General features: G+C 53.7%; 1 protein-coding gene across 1 annotated transcript in view; it reads left to right on the top strand.

Annotated features, from left to right (window-relative positions):
- Positions 1-24,263, top strand: part of GRIN2D (glutamate ionotropic receptor NMDA type subunit 2D) — a 34,237-nt gene that overhangs the window by 8,310 nt on the left and 1,664 nt on the right. The window contains exons 4-12 of the mRNA XM_085045398.1: positions 1,757-1,871; positions 3,131-3,342; positions 5,476-5,632; positions 6,917-7,070; positions 9,461-9,586; positions 11,254-11,483; positions 15,238-15,398; positions 18,623-18,810; positions 22,081-22,310. Of these exons, the coding sequence (XP_084901524.1) occupies positions 1,757-1,871; positions 3,131-3,342; positions 5,476-5,632; positions 6,917-7,070; positions 9,461-9,586; positions 11,254-11,483; positions 15,238-15,398; positions 18,623-18,810; positions 22,081-22,310 (1,573 nt within the window). The remainder of the gene's footprint in view (positions 1-1,756; positions 1,872-3,130; positions 3,343-5,475; positions 5,633-6,916; positions 7,071-9,460; positions 9,587-11,253; positions 11,484-15,237; positions 15,399-18,622; positions 18,811-22,080; positions 22,311-24,263) is intronic.

The following is a 24,263-nucleotide window of genomic DNA, read 5'->3' as shown; positions in this document are numbered from 1 at the left end:
GACAGTTGGGTTGGGGACATTCAGGTGGCTCTAGACATGGTTGGAGTTTGAGGGACCGTTAGGTTGGGGACAGTCGGGTTGGGGACAGTCGCACTGGGGACAGTCAAGTGGGTCTAGAACATGGTTAGGTTGGGGACAGTTGGGTTGGGGACATTCTGATGGCTCTAGACGTGGCTGGGCTTGGGTTGGAGATGGTCAAGTGGGTCTAGGACATGGTTGGGGTTGGGGGACAATTGGGTTGGGGACCATTGGGTTGGGGACATTCAGGTGGCTCTAGACATGGTTGGAGTTTGGGGACAGTTGGGTTGGGGACACTTGGGTGGCTCTACACACAGTTGGGGATGTTTAGGTGGCACTAGATGTGGTGGGGTTGGGGACAATTGGGTTGGGGATAGTTGGGTTGGGGACATTCAGGTGGCTCTAGACACAGTTGGGATTTGGGGACAGTTGGCTTGGAGATGGTCTTGTGGGTCTAGAACATAGTTGGGGTTTGGGGACAGCTGGGTTGGGGACAGCTGGGTTGGGGACAGTTGGGTTGGGGTCAGTTGTGTTGGGGATGATCAAGTGGGTCCAGAACATGCTTGGGATTTGGGGACAGTTGGGTTGGGGACATTCAGGTGGCTCTAGATATGGTTAGAGTTTGGGGACAGTTGGGTTGGGGACATTCAGGTGGCTCTAGACATGGTTGGGATTTGGGGACAGTTGGATTTGGGGACTATTGGGTTGGGGACAGTTGGCTTGGAGATGGTCACGTGGGTCTAGAACATAGTTGGGGTTGGGGACAGCTGGGTTGGGGACACTTGGGTTGGGGACAGTCAAGTGGGTCTAGAACATGGTTGGGGTTGGGGACAGCTGGGTTGGGGACACTTGGGTTGGGGACAGTTGGGTTGGGACAGTCAAGTGGCTCTAGACATGGTTGGGATTTGGGGACAGTTGGGTTGGGACATTCAGGTGGCTCTAGACGTGGTTGGGTTGGGTTGGGGACAGTTGAGTGACACCAGGCATAGTTGGGATTGGGATTTTATTGGACTGGGGACAGCTGGGTGGCCCTGGACAGAGCTGGGGACATTGGGATGTCCCTAAACACCCTTGGGGTCAGTTTGGGGACATTCAGATGACCCTAACCACAGTCGGAATTGCACTGGGGACATTGGGATGTCCTTAAACACTCCTGGTCAGTTTGGGGACATCCAGATGTCCCTAACCATCTGGGGTCAGTCTGGGGACATTCAGATGTCCCTAACCACTCAGGGTCAGTCTGGGGACATTCAGATGTCCCTAAGCACTCGGGATGGGATCAGTCTGGGGACATTCAGATGTCCCTAACCACAGTCAGAGTTGCGCTGGGGACATTGGGATGTCCCTAGCCACTCGGGGTCAGTTTGGGGACACCCAGCTGTCCCTAACCACTCGTGGTCAGTTTGGGGACACCCAGCTGTCCCTAACCACTCAGGGTCAGTCTGGGGACATTCAGATGTCCCTAAGCACTCGGGATGGGGTCAGTTTGGGGACATCCAGCTGTCCCTAAGCACTCATGGTCAGTTTAGGGACATCCAGCTGTCCCTAACCACTCATGGTCAGTTTGGGGACACCCAGCTGTCCCTAACCACTCGGGATGGGGTCAGTCTGGGGACACCCAGCTGTCCCCAACCACCTGGAGTCAGTTTAGGGACATCCAGCTGTCCCTAACCACTCGGGATGGGGTCAGTCTGGGGACACCCAGCTGTCCCCAACCCCTGGCCGTGGTGTCCCACAGGTACTTCATGAACATCACGTGGGGACAGAAGGACTTCTCCTTCAACGAGGACGGCTATCTGGTCAACCCCTCGCTGGTGGTCATCTCCCTCAACAAGGAGCGCAGCTGGGAGGTGGTGAGTGACCCCTTGGGGACAGGGACGGTGACAGGGATGTCCCCTGTCTGCTCCGGGCACGGTGACAGTGACACCGCGGTGTTCCCCGAGGCTCGGTGCCATCTGCTCTTTGCCATCTCATCCCAATGTCATGCTGTGTCGTCACAACAACGTGGCGCCGAGGGGGTGGCGGTGACACCTGGGTGGTGACACCTGGGTGGTGACACCTGGGCGGTGACACCTGGGTGGTGACACCTGGGTGGTGACGGGGACACGGCTTGGCCTGCCGCCCTGTCACGGTGACACCTTGGACAGTGTCCCACCAAGGTGATGTCATCATTGTCCCCAACGGTGACGCCTTGGACAGTGTGCCACTGAGGTGATGTCATCATTGTCCCCAGTGGTGACACCTTGGACAGTGTCCCACCCAGGTGATCTGTCATTGTCCCCAACAGTGACACCTTGGACAGTGTCCCACCAAGGTGATGTCATCATTGTCCCCAGTGGTGACACCTTGGTCAGTGTCCCACCGAGGTGATGTCATCATTGTCCCATCATGGTGACACCTTGGACAGTGTCCCATCAAGGTGATCTGTCATTGTCCCCAACAGTGACACCTTGGTTAGTGTCCCACCGAGCTGATCCTGTCATTGTCCCCAGCAGTCATGTCCCATCATGGTGACACCTTGGCCTGTCAGTCTCTGTGGTGTCCCCAGCTGTCCCCACCTGTCCCCACATGTCCCCACCTGTCCTTACCTGTCCCCACCTGTCCCTACCTGCGCAGGTGGGCAGCTGGGAGCAGCAGGTGCTGCGGCTCAAGTACCCGGTGTGGTCACCATCACGGTGACACCTTGGCCTGTCCCTATTCCTACATGTCCCCACGTGTCTCCAGCTGTCTGTACCTGTCCCCACGTGTCCCCATCTGTCCTCACCTGTCCCTACCTGTCGCAGGTGGGCAGCTGGGAGCAGCAGGTGCTGCTGCTCAAGTACTCAGTGTGGTCACCTTCATGGTGACACTTTGGCCTGTCAGTCTCTGTGGTGTCCCCACCTGTCCCCACATGTCCCCACCTGTCCCCACCTGTCCCTACCTGTGCAGGTGGGCAGCTGGGAGCAGCAGGTGCTGCGGCTCAAGTACCCGGTGTGGTCACACTGTGTGTGGTGACATCAGTGTGGGTGGTGACATCCCATCACCGTGTCCCCACATGTCCCCATGTGTCCCCCTGTGTCCCCACCTGTCCTCACCTGTCCTCACCTGTCCTTACCTGTCCCTACCTGTGCAGGTGGGCAGCTGGGAGCAGCAGGTGCTGCGGCTCAAGTACCCGGTGTGGTCGCGCTACGGGAGGTTCCTGCAGCCCGTGGAGGACGGCCGTCACCTGACGGTGGCCACGCTGGAGGAACGTCCCTTTGTCATCGTGGAGAACATCGACCCTGCCACCGGCACCTGCATCCGCGACTCCGTGCCCTGCCGGCGCCAGCTCAACCGCACCGCCAGGTGACACACCTGGGGGGACAGCTGGGACAGGGTGGGGACAGCTGGGATGGGTGGGGACACCTGGGAAAGGGGGGGATGGCACACCTGGGCACACCTGTGGGGGGCAGCTGGGACAGTGTGGAGACAGCTGGGATGGTGGGGGTGGCACTGCAGAGGGTTGGGGACACCTGGGATGGGTGGGGACACCTGGAAAAGGTGGGGATGGCGCACCTGGGTACACCTGGGCACACCTGGGACGCCGGGGGGGACAGCTGGGATGGGTGGGGACAGCTGGGGCAGGTGGTGATGGCACACCAGGGATGGATGGGGACACCTGGGAAAGGTGGTGATGGCACACCTGGGCACACCTGGGACACTGAAGGGGACAGCTGGGGCAGTGTGGGGACAGCTGGGATGGTGGGGGTGGCACTGCAGAGGGTTGGGGACACCTGGGATGGGTGGGGACACCTGGAAAAGGTGGGGATGGCGCACCTGGGGACACCTGGGCACACCTGGGACACTGAGGGGGACAGCTGGGGCAGTGTGGGGCAGCTGGGGCAGGTGGTGATGGCACACCTGGGATGGGTGGGGGTGGCACTACAGAGGTGGGGGACATCTGGGACACCTGATGTCCCCAAGACCCCGCAAGTGTCCCCAAGACCCTGGAGGTGACCCTGGGAGCGTCCCCAGGGCCCCAGAGATGTCCCCAGCAGTCTGGGGGTGACCCTGAAGGTGTCCCCAGTACCCTGGGGGTGTCCCCAAGACCCCAAGGGTGTCCCCAAGACCCCAGGAATGACCCCAAGGATGTCCCCAAAACCCCTGGGGTGTCCCCAGCAGTCTGGGGGTGACCTTGGGGATGTCCCCAAGACCCCACAAATGTTCCCAATACCCCAGGGGTGTCCCCAAGACCCCAGGGATGTCCCTGGGTGTGTCACCAGCACCCCGGGGATGTCCCCAAGACCCTGGCAATGTCCCCAAGACCCCGGGGATGTCCCCATTAGCACCCTGGGGATGTCCCTGGGAGTGTCCCCAATACCCCAGGGATGTCCCCAATACCCCTGGCGATGTCCCCAAGACCTCACAAATGTCCCCAGTACCCCAGGGGTGTCCCCAAGATCCTATGGATGTCCCCAAGACCCTATTGGTGATGCTGGGGATGTCCCCAAGACCCTGGGTGTGACCTTGGGGATGTCCCCAAGACCCCAGGAATGATCCCAAGGATGTCCCCAATACCCCAGGGATGTCCCCAAGACCGCAGAAATGTCCCCAAGACCCCAGGGATGTCCCCAGTACCCGGGGGATGTCCCAGATACCCCTGGCAATGTCCCCAAGACCCTGGGAATGTCCCCAGTACCACCCTGGGGATGTCCCTGGGGATGTCCCCAATGCCCCAAGGATGTCCCCAGTACCCCAGGGATGTCCCCAGTACCCCAGGGGTGTCCCCAAGACCCCAGGGATGTCCCCAAGGATGTCCCCAGCACCCCAGGGATGTCCCTGGGGATGTCCCCAATGCCCCAAGGATGTCCCCAGTACCCCAGGGATGTCCCCAGTAGCACTCTGGTGTCCCCAATACCCCAGGGGTGTCCCCAAGGATGTCCCCAATACCCCAGGGATGTCCCCAGCACCCCAGGGACGTCCCTGGGGATGTCCCCAATACTCCAGGGATGTCCCCAAGGATGTCCCCAGCACCCCAGGGATGTCCCCAATACCCCAGGAATGTCCCCAAGGATGTCCCCAGTACCCCAGGGATGTCCCCAAGGATGTCCCCAAGACACCAGGGATGTCCCCAATACTCCAAGGATGTCCCCAATACCCCAGGAATGTCCCCAAGGATGTCCCCAGTACCCCAGGGATGTCCCCAAGGATGTCCCCAAGACACCAGGGATGTCCCCAATACTCCAAGGATGTCCCCAATACCCCAGGGATGTCCCCAAGGATGTCCCCAAGACACCAGGGATGTCCCCAAGGATGTCCCCAGCACCCCAGAGATGTCCCCAATACCCCAGGGATGTCCCCAGCACCCCAGAGATGTCCCTGGGACTGTCCCCAGCACCCCAGAGATGTCCCCAAGGATGTCCCCAGCACCCCAGGGATGTCCCCAAGGATGTCCCCAGCACCCCGGTGATGTCCCCAACCCCCCCCCGGTGTCCCCAGCCCGCCGCCGTTCGAGAAGAAGTGCTGCAAAGGTTTCTGCATCGACATCCTGAAGCGGCTGGCCAGAGCGCTGGGCTTCACCTACGACCTCTACCTGGTCACCAACGGCAAGCACGGCAAGAAGATCGACGGCGTCTGGAACGGCATGGTGGGCGAGGTGAGACCCCAAAACACACCTGTGGGACACCAAAATGTACCTGTGGGACCCCAAAATGTACCTGTGGGACCCGAAATATACCTGTGGGACCCCAAAATGTACCTGTGGGACCCCAAAATGTACCTGTGGGGACTGAAAATATACCTGTGGGGCCTGAAATATACCTGTGGGACCCCAAAATGTACCTGTGGGACCCCAAAATACACCTGTGGGACCCCAAAATGTACCTGTGGGACCCCAAAATGTACCTGTGGGACCCCAAAATACACCTGTGGGACCTGAAATATACCTGTGGGACCCCAAAATACACCTGTGGGGACTGAAAATGTACCTGTGGGGACTGAAAATGTACCTGTGGGACCCCAAAATGTGCCTGTGGGACCCCAAAATGTACCTGTGGGGCCTGAAAATTGCACTTTGTGACCTGAAAATGGCACCTGGTGTCACAAAATACACCTTTGTGCCTCAAAAATGGTGCTTGGAGCTACAAAAACAAACTTTGTGCCCCAAAACTAGCATTTGGTACCCTAAAATAGCCCTTGGTACCCCAAAAATACACCTGTGTGCCCCAAAAATGGTGCTTGGTACCTGAAAATAGCTCTTTGTACCCAAAAAACAGGCCTTTTTACCCTAAAAATTACCACTTTGTACCCCCATCTGACCACGCCCATCTGATTACACCCCCTCTGACCACACCCAAACTGACCACACCCAAACTGACCACACCCAACTGACCACACCCATCTGACCACACCCATCTGACCACACCCAAACTTACCACACCCATCTGACCATACCCAACTGACCACACCCCTCTGACCACACCCAAACTTACCACACCTATCTGACCACACCCCTCTGACCACACCCAACTGTCCACAGCTCCATAATGACCACATCCCCTCTGACCACACCCCCAAAATTGCCACACCCCAGTCTGACCACACCCACCTGACGGCATCCATCTGACCACACTCCAACTGGCCACACCCTTCTGACCACAGTGCCATAATGACCACAGTTCCATAATGACCACACACTTCTGACCACACTTGAACTGACCACACCCTTCTGACCACACCCTTCTGACCACTCGAACTGACCACACCCCACTGACCACACCCTTCTGACCACAGTTCCATAATGACCACACCCCACTGACCACACCCCTGTGACCACACCCCCCATACCACACCCATCTCACCACACCCTTCTGGCCACACCCTTCTGACCACACCCCCAACTGACCACACCCAACTGACCACTCCCTCTGGCCCTTCCCAGGTGTTCTATCGCCGCGCCGACATGGCCATCGGCTCCTTGACCATCAACGAGGAGAGATCCGAGATCATCGACTTCTCCGTGCCCTTTGTGGAGACCGGCATCAGCGTGATGGTGTCCCGCAGCAACGGCACCGTGTCACCCTCGGCATTTTTGGGTAACCAAAAACCCCAAAAACATCCCAAAAACCCCAAAAACCTGATTGGGATACCCAAAAACCATCAAAATCCCAACTGGGATCCCCAAATCCCACCCGGGATCAGCGTGATGGTGTCCCGCAGCAACGGCACCGTGTCACCTTCTGCCTTCCTGGGTAACCAAAAACCCCAAAAACATCCCAAAAACCCCAAAAAACCATCCCAAAATCCCTAAAAACCTGACCGGGATACCCAAAAACCAACAAAATCCCATAAAATGCCCCAAATCCCACCCGGGATCAGCGTGATGGTGTCCCGCAGCAACGGCACCGTGTCACCCTCCGCCTTTTTGGGTACTGAAAACCCCAAAAACATCCCAAAAACCCCAAAAATCCACCCCAAAAACCCCAAAAAGCTGATCGGGATACCTGAAAATCCCCAAAAATCCCATAAAATACCCCAAATCCCACCCGGGATCAGCGTGATGGTGTCCCGCAGCAACGGCACCGTGTCACCTTCTGCCTTCCTAGGTACCCAAAAACCCCAAAAACACCCCAAAAATGTGACCAGGATCCCAAAAAACCCCAAAAAACTTGATCAGGATCATCAAAAACCCCAAAAATCCCAAAAAATACCCCAAATCCCAACCGGCATCAGCGTGATGGTGTCCCGCAGCAACGGCACCGTGTCACCCTCGGCATTTTTGGGTACTGAAAACCCCAAAAACATCCCAAAAACCCCAAAAAACGACCCTGAAAACCCTTATAGCCTCACCAGGATACCCAAAAACCAACAAAATCCCATAAAATACCCCAAATCCCGATAGGGATCAGCGTGATGGTGTCCCGCAGCAACGGCACCGTGTCACCTTCTGCCTTTTTGGGTAACCAAAAACCCCAAAAACATCCCAAAAATGTGACCAGGATCCCTAAAAACCCCAAAAAACTTGATCAGGATCGTCAAAAACCCCAAAAATACCCCAAATCCCAACCGGCATCAGCGTGATGGTGTCCCGCAGCAACGGCACCGTGTCACCTTCCGCCTTTTTGGGTAACCAAAAACCCCAAAAACATCCCAAAAACCCCAAAAATCCACCCCAAAAACCCCAAAAAGCTGATCGGGATACCTGAAAATCCCCAAAAATCCCAAAAAATACCCCAAATCCCAACGGGGATCAGCGTGATGGTGTCCCGCAGCAACGGCACCGTGTCACCTTCCGCCTTTTTGGGTACTGAAAACCCCAAAAACACCCCAAAAACCCCAAAAAACCACCCCAAAAACCCCAAAAACCTGACCGGGATCATCCAAAACCCCCAAAAACCCATAAAATACCCCAACCACCCCAAAACTTTTGTAAAATACCCAAACCCCAACTGAATCCTTAAAACCCTAAAAACCCCAAAAACCCCAAAAACCCAAAACCCCAAAAACCCCAAAACCCGACCGGGATCATCAAAAATCCCAAAAATACCCCAAAATATCCCCAAATCCCAACCGGAATCCCCCAACCCCCCCCAAATAAACCCCCAAAAATACCCCAAAACCCCCAAAATACCCCAAACCCCCCAAAAAATACCCAAAAGTACCCCAAAAAACCAACCGGGATCCCAAAACACCTCCAAATCCCAATGTCCCCATTGTCCCCATTGTCCCCATTGTCCCCTACTACCCACCATGTCCCCCTGTGTGTCCCTGAATGTCCCCTGCTGTCCCCGATGTCCCCAATGTCCTTTAATGTCCCCAATGTCCCCTGATGTCCCCCGATGTCCCCTGCTGTCCCTCATGTCCCCTGATGTCCTCAATGTCCCCAGTGTCCCCCAATGTCCCTTAATGTCCCCAATGTCCCCTGCTGTCCCTCATGTCCCCTGATGTCCTCAATGTCCCCTGATGTCCCTGATGTTCCCAATGTCCCCTCGTGTCCCCTGAGGTCCCCAATGTCCCTGCTATCCCCTGATGTCCCCAATATCCCCAATATCCCAAATGTCCCCTCATGTTCCCAATGTCCCCAGTGTTCCCAATGTCCCCAATATCCCCAATGTCCCCAATGTCCCTGCTGTCCCCTCATGTCCCCAGTGTCCCTGATGTCCCCAATGTCCCCATGTCCCCGCAGAGCCCTACAGCCCGGCGGTGTGGGTGATGATGTTCGTCATGTGTCTCACGGTTGTCGCTGTCACCGTGTGTCCCCAGTGTCCCTGCTGTCCCCAATGTCCCCAATATCCCTGCTATCCCCTGATGTCCCTGATGTCCCCAATGTCCCCTGATGTCCCCAATGTCCCCAATGTCCCCAATGTCCCCAGTGTCCCCTGATATCCCCTGCTGTCCCCAATGTCCCCAATGTCCCCATGTCCCCTGCTGTCCCCAATGTCCCCAATGTCCACTGATGTCCCCGATGTCCCTGCTGTCCCCGCAGAGCCCTACAGCCCGGCGGTGTGGGTGATGATGTTCGTCATGTGTCTCACGGTTGTCGCTGTCACCGTCTTCATCTTCGAGTACTTCAGCCCCGTGGGCTACAACCGGAGCCTGGCCAGCGGCCAGCGTGAGTGACCGCTGTCCCCTGTGTGACCCACGTGTCCCCACGTGTCCCCTGGTGACCCCTCCGTGTCCCCATGTGACCCCCGGGTGACCCCAGGTGACCCTAAGACTGGTGTCTCCACACTGACCATCAGCTAGTCCATCTGGCTGCTCTGGGCATTGGTGGCACTTTGTCCATGTGTGACCCTGGGTGACCCTAGGTGACCTTAGGTGACCCCATGTGACACCTCAGTGTCCCCTTGTGACCCCTAGGTGTCCCCATGTGACCCCCTGGTGTCCCTCAGGACTGGAGACTCGACACTGACCATCAGCAAGTCCATCTGGCTGCTGTGGGCAGTGGTGCCACTTTGTCCCTGGGTGACCCTGTGTGACCCCAGGTGACCCCATGTGACCCCTCAGTGTCCCCAGGTGACCTCCTGGTGTCCCCAAGAATGGAGACTCCACACTGACCATCAGCAAGTCCATCTGGCTGCTGTGGGCAGTGATGTCCCCTTGTCCCTGTGTGACCCCAGGTGACACCATGTGACCCCACGTGACCCCTCAGTGTCCCCACGTGACCCCTCAGTGTCCCCATGTGACCCCTCAGTGTCCCCATGTTGTCCCCATGTGACCCTGAGTGACCCCAGGTGACCTCCTGGTGTCCCCAAGACTGGTGGCTCCACACTGACCATCAGTAAGTTCATCTGGCTGCTCTGGGCAGTGGTGGCACTTTGTCCCTGGGTGACCCTGTGTGACCCCAGGTGACCCCATGTGACTCCTCGGTGTCCCCAGTGTCCCCTTGTGACCCCTCAGTGTCCCCAATGTCCCCTTGTGACCCCTCAGTGTCCCCTCAGTGTCCCCAGGTGATCCCAAGACTGGTGGCTCCACACTGACCATCAGCAAGTCCATCTGGCTGCTGTGGGCAGTGGTGGCACCTTGTCCCTCTGTCAGTCCATGGTGTCCCTTTGTCCCTGTGTGTCCCTGGGTGCCACCAGATGACCTTAGGTGACCCTGTCCCCATGTCCCCATGTCCCCAGGCGCTGGTGGCTCCACATTCACCATCGGCAAGTCCATCTGGCTGCTGTGGGCTCTGGTGGCACCTTGTCCCTGTGTGTCCCTGGTGTCCCTTTGTCCCTGGTGACCCCAGATGACGCCAGGTGACCCTGTCCCCATGTCCCCATGTCCCCAGGCGCTGGTGGCTCCACGTTCACCATCGGCAAGTCCATCTGGCTGCTCTGGACATTGATGTCCCCCTGTCCCTATGGTTCCTTTGGTGTCCTCTGTCCCTGGTGACTTTAGGTGACCCCAGATGACCCCAGGTGACCTTGTCCTCTGTCCCTGGTGTCCCCAGGTGCCGGTGGCTCCACGTTCACCATTGCCAAGTCCATCTGGCTGCTGTGGACATTGATGTCCCCATGTCCATATGATTCCTTTGGTGTCCCCTTGTCCATATGTGTTCCTGGGTGCCACCAGGTGACCCCAGGTGACCCTGTCCCCATGTCCCCATGTCCCCAGGTGCCGGTGGCTCCACATTCACCATCGGCAAGTCCATCTGGCTACTCTGGGCTCTGGTGGCACCTTGTCCCTCTGTCAGTCCATGGTGTCCCCTTGTCCATATGTGACCTTAGGTGACCCTAGGTGACCATGGGTGACCCCAGGTGACCCCAGGTGACCCTGTCCCCATGTCCCCAGGCGCGGGTGGCTCCACGTTCACCATCGGCAAGTCCATCTGGCTGCTGTGGGCTCTGGTGTTCAACAACTCAGTCCCCGTGGAGAACCCCAAGGGCACCACCAGCAAGATCATGGTGCTGGTCTGGGCCTTCTTCGCCGTCATCTTCCTCGCCAGCTACACCGCCAACCTGGCGGCCTTCATGATCCAGGAGGAGTACGTGGACACCGTGTCCGGCCTCAGTGACCGCAAGGTGACACTGGGGACACTGGGGGGACATGGGGACATGGGGACACCGGGGACATGGGGACATTGGGGATATGGGGTGACACCAGGGACGTGGGAAATGGGGTGACACCATGTCCAGCCTTCATGATCCAGGAGGAGTACGTGGACACCGTGTCCGGCCTCAGTGACCGCAAGGTGACCACGGGGACACTGAGGGGACATTGAGGGGACATTGAGGGGACATTGGGGACATTGAGGGGAAGTAGGGTGACACCATGTCCAGCCTTCATGATCCAGGAGGAGTACGTGGACACCGTGTCCGGCCTCAGTGACCGCAAGGTGACCACGGGGACATCGAGGGGACATGGGGACATTGAGGGGACATTGGGGACATTGAGGGGACATTGAGGGGACATCAGGGATGATAGGGGGATAGTGCAGGGACAGCATGTCCAGCCTTCATGATCCAGGAGGAGTACGTGGACACCGTGTCCGGCCTCAGTGACCGCAAGGTGACCATGGGGACACTGGGGACATTGGGGACATTGAGGGGACACCAGGGATATGGGGGGAAATGGAGACATTGAGAGGACACTGGGAGGATAGTGCAGGGACACCTTCATGATCCAGGAGGAGTACGTGGACACCGTGTCCGGCCTCAGTGACCGCAAGGTGACCATGGGGACACTGAGGGGACACCGGGGACATTGAGGACAGTGGGGATATGGGGTGACACCAGGGACATGGGAAATGGGGTGACACCATGTCCAGCCTTCATGATCCAGGAGGAGTACGTGGACACCGTGTCCGGCCTCAGTGACCGCAAGGTGACCAAGGGGACATCGGGGACATGGGGACATTGAGGACAGTGGGGACATTGAGGACAGTGGGGTCATTGAGGGGACACCAGGGACATGAGACATACACCAGGTGGACAGTGCAGGGACACCTTCATGATCCCAGAGGAGTATGTGGACACTGTGTCCAGTCTGAGTGACCGCAAGGTGACCAAGGGAACATCAGGGATGTGGGGACACTGAGGGGACACCATGGATATGGGGGAACATGGGGACATTGAGGGGACACCAGGGACATGGGAAATGGGGTGACACCATGTCCAGCCTTCATGATCCAGGAGGAGTACGTGGACACTGTGTCCAGCCTCAGTGACCACAAGGTGACACTGGGGACATTGGGGACAGTCTGGGGACACCAGGGATATGGGGGGACGTTGAGGGGACATTGGGGACATGGTGGGAAATGGGGTGACACCATGTCCAGCCTTCATGATCCAGGAGGAGTACGTGGACACCGTGTCCGGCCTCAGTGACCGCAAGGTGACCATGGGGACACTGGGGGGACATGGGGGCATTGAGGGGACATGGGGACAGTGGGGATATTGAGGGGACACCAGGGATATGGGGGGAAATGGAGACATTGAGAGGACACTGGGAGGACAGTGCAGGGACACCTTCATGATCCAGGAGGAGTACGTGGACACCGTGTCCGGCCTCAGTGACCGCAAGGTGACCATGGGGACACTGGGGACATTGGGGACATGGGGACATTGGGGACATGGGGACATTGAGGGGACATTGGGGACATTGAGGGGACACTGGGGGACAGTGCAGGGACACCTTCATGATCCAGGAGTACGTGGACACCGTGTCCGGCCTCAGTGACCGCAAGGTGACCATGGGGACACTGAGGGGACACCGGGGACATGGGGACATTGGGGATATGGGGTGACACCAGGGACATGGGAAATGGGGTGACACCATGTCCAGCCTTCATGATCCAGGAGGAGTACGTGGACACCGTGTCCGGCCTCAGTGACCGCAAGGTGACCAAGGGGACACTCTGGGGACACCGGGGACATGGGGACATTGAGGGGACATTGAGGGGACATTGGGGGGACATTGGGGACATTGAGGGGACATTGAGGGGACATCAGGGACAATAGGGGGATAGTGCAGGGACAGCATGTCCAGCCTTCATGATCCAGGAGGAGTACGTGGACACCGTGTCCGGCCTCAGTGACCGCAAGGTGACCAGGGGGACATCGGGGATGTGGGGACATTGAGGACAGTCTGGGGACACCAGGGACATGGGATTTTTGGGGTTTTTGACCCATTTTTGGGTTTTTAATAGATTTTTTGGGTTATTTTGGGTCAGTTCCAGCGGCCCCAGGAGCAGTACCTCCTGCTCAAGTTCCTGAACATGTTTTTTGGGGTTTCAAATGGGATTTTTCAGGTTTCCAATGGATTTTTAGGGTTTATGATCCATTTTTTTTTTGGTTTCTCATGGGATTTTTGACGTTTCCAATGGATTTTTATTGGTTCTAATGGGATTTTTTTGATTTCTAATGGGATTTTTGGGGTTTATAATGTGATTTTTAGGTTATTTTTGGTCAGTTCCAGCGTCCCCAGGAGCAGCACCCCTGCTCAAGTTCCTGATGATGTTTTTGGGGTATTTTTAACCCATTTTTTGGGGTTTATAATGAGATTTTTGAGGTTTCTAATGGGATTTTTGAGGCTTCTACTAGGTTTTTGCAAGTTCTGACCCATTTTTGGGGGTTTCTAATGTGATTTTTGGGGTTTTTAATGGATTTTTTGGGTTATTTTCTCTCAGTTCCAGCGTCCCCAGGAGCAGTACCTCCTGCTCAAGTCCCTGAAGGTGTTTTTTTGAGGTTTCAAATGGGATTTTTCAGGTTTCCAATGGATTTTTAGGGTTTATGACCCTTTTTTTTTTTGTTTCTAATGGGATTTTTGCTGTTTCCAGTGGGTTTTTATTGGTTCTAATGGGATTTTTGATGTTTCTAATGGGATTTTTGGGGTTTCTGACCCATTTTTTGAGGCTTTTAATGGGATTTTTGAGGCTCTTAATAGGATTTTTGAGGTTTCTAATAGGTTCCTGCAGGTTCTGACCCATTTTTTGGGGTTTCTGACCCAGTCTTTGAGGTTTTTAATGTGATTTTTTGGGTTTTTCTCTCAGTTCCAGCGTCCCCAGGAGCAGTACCCCCTGCTCAAGTTCCTGGAGATGTTTTTGGGGTTTCTGACCAATTTTTGAGGTTCCTAATGGGATTTTTGAGGTTCCTTATGGGATTTTTGGGGTTCCTAATGGGATTTTTGGGGTTTCTAATGGATTTTTGATGTTTCTAATAGGTTTTTTCAGGTTCTGACCCATTTTTTGGGGTTTCTGACCCATTTTTTTTGGTTTTTAATAGATTTTTTTTGGGTTTTCTGTCAGTTCCAGCGCCCCCAGGAGCAGCAACCCTGCTCAAGTTCCTGGAGATGTTTTTGGGGTTTCCAATGGGATTTTTCAGGTTTCCAATGGATTTTTAGGGTTTATGATCCATTTTTTTTTGGTTTCTAATGGGATTTTTGAGGTTTCTCATGGGATTTTTGACGTTTCCAATGGATTTTTATTGGTTCTAATGGGATTTTTTGGATTTCTAATGGGATTTTTGGGGTTTTAATGTGATTTTTGGGTTATTTTCTCTCAGTTCCAGCGTCCCCAGGAGCAGCACCCCTGCTCAAGTTCCTGATGATGTTTTTGGGTTATTTCTAACCAATTTTGGGTTATTTTGGGTCAGTTCCAGCGTCCCCAGGAGCAGTACCCCCCGCTCAAGTTCGGCACGGTGATTTTTAGGGTTTATAACTTTATTTTTGGGTTATTTTGGGTCAGTTCCAGCGTCCCCAGGAGCAGTACCCCCCGCTCAAGTTCGGCACAGTGATTTTTAGGGTTTATAACTTTATTTTTGGGTTATTTTGGGTCAGTTCCAGCGGCCCCAGGAGCAGTACCCCCCTCTCAAGTTCGGCACGGTTCCCAACGGCAGCACGGAGAAGAACATTCGCAGTAACTATCCAGCCATGCACAGCTACATGGTGAGATACAACCAGAGAGGCGTGGAGGATGCTCTGCAGCACCTCAAAACCGGGTATGGGATGGGAAAATGGGGTGAAATGGGGTGAAAATGGGGAAAAATGGGGGAAAATGGCAAAAAAATGGAAAAAATTGGGGAAAAATGGGGAGAAAATGGGAAAAAATTGGGAAAAAATGGGGTATAGGGAGAGAAAATGGGGAAAAATGGGGGAAAAATGGCAAAAAACCGGGAAAAAATTGGGAGTAAATTGAGGTATTGGGAGAGAAAATGGGGGAAAAATGGGAGAAACTGGGAAAAAATGGGGTACAGGGAGAGAAAATGGGGAAAAAATGGGAAAAAAAGGGGAAATAATGGGGTATTGAGAGAGAAAACAGGGGGAAATGGGGAAAAAATGGGGGAAAAATGTGGTATTGGGAGAGAAGATGAGGAAAAAATGGGGAGAAATGGTGAGATACAACCAGAGAGGCGTGGAGGATGCTCTGCAGCATCTAAAAACTGGGTATGGCGGGGAAAAAATGGGGGAAATTGGGGAAAAATGGGATAAAATGGCAAAAAATGGAGAGAAAATGAGAAAAAATGGGGGGAAAATGGCAAAAAAATGGAAAAAATTTGGAAAAAAATGGGGTATTGGGAGAGAAAATGGGGAAAAATGGGGAAAAAGTGGGAGAAATTGAGAAAAATGGAGAAAAAATTGAAAAAAATCGGGAAAAAAATTGGTATAGGGAGAGAAAATGAGGGAGATATGGGGGAAATGGGGAAAAATGTGGTAAAAATGGGGGAAAATGGGGTATAGGAAGAGAAAATGAGGGAAAATGGGGGCAAAATGGCAAAAAAAGGGAAAAAATGGGGAAAAAATGGGGTGTAGGGAGAGAAAATGGGGAAGAAATGGGAGGAAATGGGGAAAACAGGGGAAAAAATGGGGAGAAATGGTGAGATACAACCAGAGAGGTGTGGAGGATGCTCTGCAGCACCTCAAAACCGGGTATGGAGGGGAAAAATGGGCTGAAAATGGGAGAAATTGGGAAAAAATGGCAAAAAATTAGGAAAAAATGGCAAAAAAAGGAAAAAAATTGGGAAAAAAATGGGGTATTGGGAGAGAAAATGGGAAAAAAATGGTCGAGAAATGGTGAGATACAACCAGTGAGGCGTGGAGGATGCTCTGCAGCATCTAAAAACTGGGTGTGGCAGGGAAAAATGGGGAGAAAATGGGGAAAAATGGGGTGAAATGGGGAAAAATGGGGTGAAAATGGGAAAAATTGGGGGAAAAATGGGGTATCGGCAGAGAAAATGGGGAAAAAATGGGGAGAAAATGAGAAAAAATGGGGGGAAAATGGCAAAAAAATGGAAAAAATTTGGAAAAAAATGGGGTATTGGGAGAGAAAATAGGGGGAAAATGGGGAAAAAGTGGGAGAAATTGAGAAAAATGGAGAAAAAATTGAAAAAAATCGGGAAAAAAATTGGTATAGGGAGAGAAAATGAGGGAGATATGGGGGAAATGGGGAAAAATGTGGTAAAAATGGGGGAAAATGGGGTATAGGAAGAGAAAATGAGGGAAAATGGGGGCAAAATGGCAAAAAAAGGGAAAAAATGGGGAAAAAATGGGGTGTAGGGAGAGAAAATGGGGAAGAAATGGGAGGAAATGGGGAAAACAGGGGAAAAAATGGGGAGAAATGGTGAGATACAACCAGAGAGGCGTGGAGGATGCTCTGCAGCACCTCAAAACCGGGTATGGAGGGGAAAAATGGGCTGAAAATGGGAGAAATTGGGAAAAAATGGCAAAAAATTAGGAAAAAATGGCAAAAAAAGGGAAAAAATTGGGAAAAAAATGGGGTATTGGGAGAGAAAATGGGAAAAAAATGGTCGAGAAATGGTGAAATACAACCAGTGAGGCGTGGAGGATGCTCTGCAGCATCTAAAAACTGGGTGTGGCAGGGAAAAATGGGGAGAAAATGGGGAAAAATGGAGTGAAAATGGGAGAAATTGGCAAAAAAAGGAAAAAAAATTGGAAAAAAATGGGGTATTGGGAGACAAAATGAGGGAGAAATGGGGAAAAATAGAAAAAATTGGGGAAAAAATGGGGTATAGGGAGAGAAAATGGGGAGAAATGGGAAAAAATGGGGAGAAAATGGGGAAAAATGGGGGAAAAATGGGCAAAAAATGGGAAAAAATGGGGGAAAAATGGGCAAAAATGGTAGTGAAAAATGGTAGTGAAAAAGGGAAAAATGAGCAAAAAATGGGCAAAAAATGGGGAAAAATGGGGGTAAATGGGCGAAAAAGGCACGAAAAATTGGGAAAAAGGGAAAAAATGGGGGAAATGGGCAAAATATGGGAAAAAATGGGTTAAAAATGGGAAAAAATTGTGAAAAAGGGGAAAAAATTGGGGAAAAATGGGCAAAAAAATGGGGGAAAATGGGCAAAAAAGGGGTGAAAAATGTTGAAAAATGGAAAAAATGGTAGCAAAAAATGGGCAAAAAATGGGAAAAATTGTGGAAAAAATGGGAAAAATTGGGGTAAAAACGGTGAAAAAAATGGGGAAAATTGGGGTAAAAATGAGCAAAAAATGGGGGAAAATGGGCAAAAAAGGGGTGAAAAATGGGGAAAAATGGAAAAAATGGGGAAAAATGGGAAAAAATTGGGGAAAAATGGGAAAAATGGGGAAAAAATGGGAAAAATGGGGCAAAAATAGGAAAAAATAGGGTAAAAATGGGGGAAAAAATGGAGAAAAAATGGGGTAAAAATGGGGTAAAAAATGAAAAAATTGGGAAAAAATGTGGAAAAAATGGGGAAAAGTAGGGAAAAAATTGGGGTAAAAATGGAAAAAAATTGGCTAAAAATGAAGAAAAAATGGGGTAAAATGGGAAAAAAAATGGGAAAAGGGGGGGAAATGGGATAAAAATGGGAAAAAATAGGGAAAAATTGGGGTAAAAATGGAGAAAATATGGGGTAAAAATGGGAAAAAATGGAAAAAAATGGGAAAAAATAGGGGAAAAATGGAAAAAAATGGGGTAAAAATGGGGTAAAAAATGGAAAAAAATTGGGAAAAAATGTGGAAAAAATGGGAAAAAGTGTGGAAAAAATGGGGGGAAAATGTTGGGGAAAATGGAAAAAAATGGGGAAAAATGGGAAAAAATGTTAAAAAATGGGGAGAAATGGGCAAAAAATGGGAAAAAAAAAGGGAAAATGGAAAAAAATGGGGAAAAATGGAAAAAAAAAAGGGAAAAAATTTTGAAAAAAAGTGAAAAAATTTGGGGAGTGACCCCGCTGGGCGTGTCCCCCAGCAAGCTGGACGCTTTCATCTACGACGCTGCGGTGCTGAACTACATGGCCAGGAAGGAGGAAGGATGCAAACTGGTGACCATCGGCTCGGGAAAGGTGTTTGCCTCGACGGGCTACGGCATCGCCCTGCAGAGAGGGTCCCGCTGGAAACGGCCCGTGGACCTGGCGCTGCTGCAGCTGCTCGGGGATGGTGGGTCTGGGGGGATTTGGGGTGTCCTGGAAGAGTTTTGGGGAGGTTTTTGGAGGTTTAAGATGTTTTGGGATTGTGCTGGAAATGTCCTGTGGACCTGGCGCTGCTGCAGCTGCTGGGAGACGGTGGGTTTGGGGGATTTTAGGGGAATTTGGGGGTTTTTGGGGTGTCCTTGGAGGAGTTTGAGGTGTTCTAGAGGGGATTTTGGGGTGTTTTGGGGTGTTTTGGAGAGGTTTTCAGGAGGTTTTTGGAAGGTTTAGGATGTCCTGGGGTCCAGGTGGAAACGGCCCGTGGACCTGGCGCTGCTGCAGCTGCTGGGGGATGGTGGGTTTGGGGGATTTTAGGGGAATTTGGGGGTTTTTGGGATGTTTTGGGGTGTCCTGGTAGAGTTTTGTGATGTTCTGGAGAGGATTTTGGGGTGTTTTTGGGGGTTTTGGGGAGGTTTTTGGAGGTTTAGGGTGTCTTGGGATCCTGATGGAAACATCCCGTGGACCTGGTGCTGCTGCAGCTGCTGGGGGATGGTGGGTTTGGGGCAGTTTGGGGGGTTTTGGGGTGTTCTGGAAGAGTGTGAGGTGTCCTGGAGAGGTTTCTGGGGTGTTTTTGGGGGTTTTGGTGGCCCTGGGGTCCTGCTGGAAATGTCCCATGGACCTGGCGCTGCTGCAGCTGCTGGGGGACGGTGGATTTGGGGGATTTTTGGGGGGTTTTGGGGTGTTTTGGGGGATTTGGGGTGTCCTGGAGGAGTTTTGTGGTGTCTTGATGGAGTTTTGGGGTGTCTTGATGGAATTTTGTGATGTCCTGGAGAGGTTTTGGGGAGGTTTAGGGTGTTCTGGGGTACTGCTGGAAATGTCCCGTGGACCTGGCGCTGCTGCAGCTGCTGGGGGACGGTGGGTTTGGGGGGATTTGGGGGATTTTGAGGTGTCCTGGAGGGGATTTTGGGGTGTTTTGGAGAGCTTTTGGGGAGGTTTTTGGGGGTTTTGGTGGCTCTGGGGTCCTGCTGGAAATGTCCTGTGGACCTGGCGCTGCTGCAGCTGCTGGGGGATGGTGGGTTGGGGGGATTTTGGGGGTTTTGGGGTGTCCTGGAGGGGATTTTAGGGTGTCCTGCAGGGGTTTTGGGGTGTCCTGGAGGGATTTTGGGAGCTTTTAGGGTGTCCTGGGATCCTGCTGGAAATGTCCCGTGGACCTGGTGCTGCTGCAGCTGCTGGGAGATGATGGGTTTGGGGGTTTGGGGGGATTTGGGGTGTTCTGGAAGAGTTTGAGGTGTCCTAGAGGGGATTTTGGGGTGGTTTGGGGTGTTTTGGAGAGGTTTTGGGGAGTTTTTGGAAGGTTTATGGTGTGCTGAGGTCCTGCTGGAAATTCCCCATGGACCTGGCGCTGCTGCAGCTGCTGGGGAACGGTGGGTTTGGGGGGATTTGGGGGATTTTGGGGTGTTTTTTGGGGTGTTTTGGGGTCCCTATGGCATCGCCCTGCAGAGAGGGTCCAGGTGGAAACGGCCTGTGGACCTGGCGCTGCTGCAGCTGCTGGGAGATGGTGGGTTTGGGGGGATTTGGGGGATTTGGGGATGTTTTTAGGGGATTTGAGGTGTCCTGGTGGAGTTTTGTGACGTTCTGGAGAGGTTTTTGGGGGTTTCGGTGACCCCTGGGAAACACCCTGTGGACCTGGTGCTGCTGCAGCTGCTGGGGGATGGTGGGTTTGGGGGGATTTGGGGGGTTTTGGGGTGTTTTTCGGGGATTTGAGGTGTCCTGGTGGAGTTTTGGGGTGTCCTGGAGGGATTTGGACTGTCCTGGAGGAGTTCTGAGAGGTCCATGAGTGTCTGGACTTTTTCAGAGGTGACCTCCAAAGCCCTGAGCTTATCCCCAACCCACAAAATGACCCTCTGACCCCATAAAATGACCCTCTGACCCCTAGAGATGACCTCGAAGCCCCTCAAGATGACCTCCAACCCCCCAAGATGACCCCTAACCCCACAAAATGACCTCTCAACCTCCTGAGATGACCTTCAAACCCTCCAAGATGACCTCCAACCCCACAGAATGACCCTCTAACCTCATAAAATGACCTTTCAACCCCCCAAGATGACCTCCAACCCCCCAAGATGACCTTCAAACCCTCCAAAATTACCTTCTAACCCCATAAAATGACCCCTCAACCTCCCAAGTTGACTTTCAAACCCCCCAAGATGACCTTCAACCCCCCCAAGATGACCCTCAAACACCCTGAGATGACCCCCAAACCCCCAAAATTACCTTCTAACCCCATAAAATGACCCTTCAACCTCCCAAGTTGATCTCCAACCTCCCAAATTGATCTCCAAACCCCCAAAATGACTCTTCAACCTCCCAAGATGACCTTCAAGCCCCCCAAGAGGACCTTCACACCCCCCAAGATGACCCTGTAACCTCAGAGAATGGCCTCCAAACCCCCCAAAATGACCCTTTAACCCCATAGAATGACCTCTCAACCTCCCAAGATGACCTCCAAGTCCTCAAGCTGACCTCCAACCCCCCAAAATGACTCCTCAACCTCCCGAGATGACCTTCAAACCCTCCAAGATGACCCCCAACCCCATAAAATGACCATCTAACCCCACAGAATGACCCCTCAGCCCCCCAAGATGACCTCCAACCCCCCAAAATGACCTCTCAGCCCCTCAAGATGACCTCCAGGCCCCCCAAGATGACCTTCAAGCCCTCCAAGATGATTCCTAACCCCCCAAAATGACCCTCTAACCCCATAAAATGACCCTCCAACCCCTCAAGATGACCTCCAACCCCAAGATGACCATCTAACCCCCATAGAATGACCTCTCAATCCCCCAAGATGACCCTCAACCTCCTGAGATGACCTCCGACCCACCCAAGATGACCCTCCAGCCCCCCAAGATGACCTTCAAACCCCCCAAGATGACCTCCAACCCCCCCAAGATGACCTTGAAACCCCCCAAAATGACCCTCTAACCCCATGAAATGACCTCTCAACCTCCCAAGATGATCTCCAAACACCCCAAGATGACCCCTAACCCCCCAAAATGACCCTCTAACCCCATAAAATGACCCTCCAACCCCTCAAGATGACCTCCAAAGCCCCCGAAATGACCTTCAAAGCCCCCAAAATGACCTTCTAACCCCATAAAATCACCCCTCAACCCCCCAAGATGACCCTCCAACCCCATAAAATGACCCTCCAACCCCATAAAATGACCCTCCAACCCCCCCAAACCACCTCCAACCCCCCCAAATCCCCCCCTAACCCCCTTCCCCCTGTCCCCCCCAGACGAGATCGAGATGCTGGAGCGGCTGTGGCTCTCGGGGATCTGTCACCAGGAGAAGCTGGAGGTGATGTCCAGCAAGCTGGACATCGACAACATGGCCGGAGTGTTCTACATGCTGCTGGTGGCCATGGGGCTGAGCCTGCTGGTCTTCGCCTGGGAGCACCTGGTGCACTGGAAGCTGAGGCACCTGGGCACACCTGGGCGGCTGCGCTGCCTGCTGGCCATCAGCAGGGTGAGGGGACAGCGGGGACAGCGGGGGTGTTGGGGATGTTGGGGACATCGGGGACACTGGGGATGTTGGGGATGTTGGGAATATTGGGGATGTTGGGGACATCAGGGACATTGGGGGACATTGGGGACATCAGGGATTTTGGGGACACTGGGGGATATTGGGGATTTTGGGGATATTGGGGATGTTGGGGATTTGGGAACATTGGAGATGTTGGGGACATTGGGGACATCAGGGATTTTGGGGACACTGGGGGACATCAGGGATTTTGGGGACACTGGGGGATATTGGGGATTTTGGGGATATTGGGGACATTGGGGATTTTGGGGACATTGGGGATGTTGGGGACACTGGGGATGTTGGGGACATTGGGGATGTTGGGGATTTGGGAACATTGGGGACTTTGGGGACATTGGGGATGTTGGGGACATTGAGGATATTGGGGACATTGTGGGGACATTGGGGATTTTGGGGACACTTGGGACTTTGGGGACATTGGGGATGTTGGGGATTTTGGGGACATGGGGGATATTGGGGTTTTGGGGATATTTGGGATGTTGGGGACATTGGGGATGTTGGGGATTTTGGGGACATTGGGGATGTTGGGGACGTTGGGGATGTTGGGGACATTGGGGACATTGGGAATTATGGGGGGATATGGGGACATCAGGGACATTGGGGACATCGGTGATGTTGGGGATATTGGGGATAATGGGGACATTGGGGGCATGGGGGATTTTGGGGACATTGGGGACATCGGGGATATGGGGACACTGGGGACAACAGGGACATTGGGGACCGCAGGGATGTTGGGGATGTTGGGGACACTGGGGACATTGGGGGCATTTGGGGACATTGGGAAGTATGGGGGTATATGGGGACATCAGGGACATTGGGGATTTTGGGGACATTGGGGACTTTGGGGATATTGGGGACACTGGGCATTGGGGACATTGGGGGGCATAGGGGGACACAGGGACACTGTACGGTACAGGGACATGGGGACATTGGGGATGTTGGGGACAGCGGGGACACTGGGGATTTTGGGGACACTGGGGACATGGAGGATATTCAGGACATTGGGGATGTTGGGGACATTGGGGATGTTGGGGACAGCAGGGATGTTGGGGACACTGGGGGCATTGGGGACACTGGGGATATGGGGACATTGGGGACATTGGGGCCATTGGGGACATTGGGGATATCATGGGGGACATGGGGATATGGGGACATGGGGGATATGGGGACATGGGGACATTGGGACATGGGGGACATGGGGACATTGGGGACATGGGGACATGGGGACAGCATGGGGACATGGGGACATGGGGACATTGGGGATTGGGATGGCAGTATGTGGGGACATCGGGGAGACATTGGAGAGCCCAGGGGATAGGGGGCATTGGGGGACACAGGGATTAGTAGGGACAGGGGGACATTGAGGGTCACTGGGGGACACTAGGGACACAGGGGACGTTGGGGGATTTGGGAGCACTGGGGGACATGGGGACATTGGGGTCACATGGGGACATTGGGGGAAATGGGGACATGGCAAGGATGAGGGACACGGTGGGGACAGGGGGATTTGGGGACAGGAGGGGACATGGAGGGGAGGATTGGGGACAGAGGGGACAACAGGGACATGGGGAGACATGGGGACAGAAGGGACATGGGGACACGGGGAGAAGGGTGAGGATGAGGACACCGGGTGGGGTGTGGGGACAGGGTGGGGACATTGAGGGACATGGGGACAGGTTGGGGACATGGGGACAGGTTGGGGACATTTTGGGACATGGGGACAGGTTGGGGACAGGGTGGGGACATTGTGGGACATGGGGACAGGGTGGGGACAGGGTGGGGACATTGTGGGACATGGGGACAGGTTGGGAAAAGGTTGGGGACATTGTGGGACATGGGGACAGGTTGGGGACATGGGGACAGGTTGGGGACACTGGG

The sequence above is a fragment of the Lichenostomus cassidix genome, unplaced genomic scaffold (assembly GCF_008360975.1).
Source record: "Lichenostomus cassidix isolate B80296 unplaced genomic scaffold, HeHo_3.0 HiC_scaffold_38, whole genome shotgun sequence".
NCBI classification, from domain to species: domain Eukaryota; kingdom Metazoa; phylum Chordata; class Aves; order Passeriformes; family Meliphagidae; genus Lichenostomus; species Lichenostomus cassidix.
This window is presented reverse-complemented; position numbering and strand designations above follow the sequence as displayed.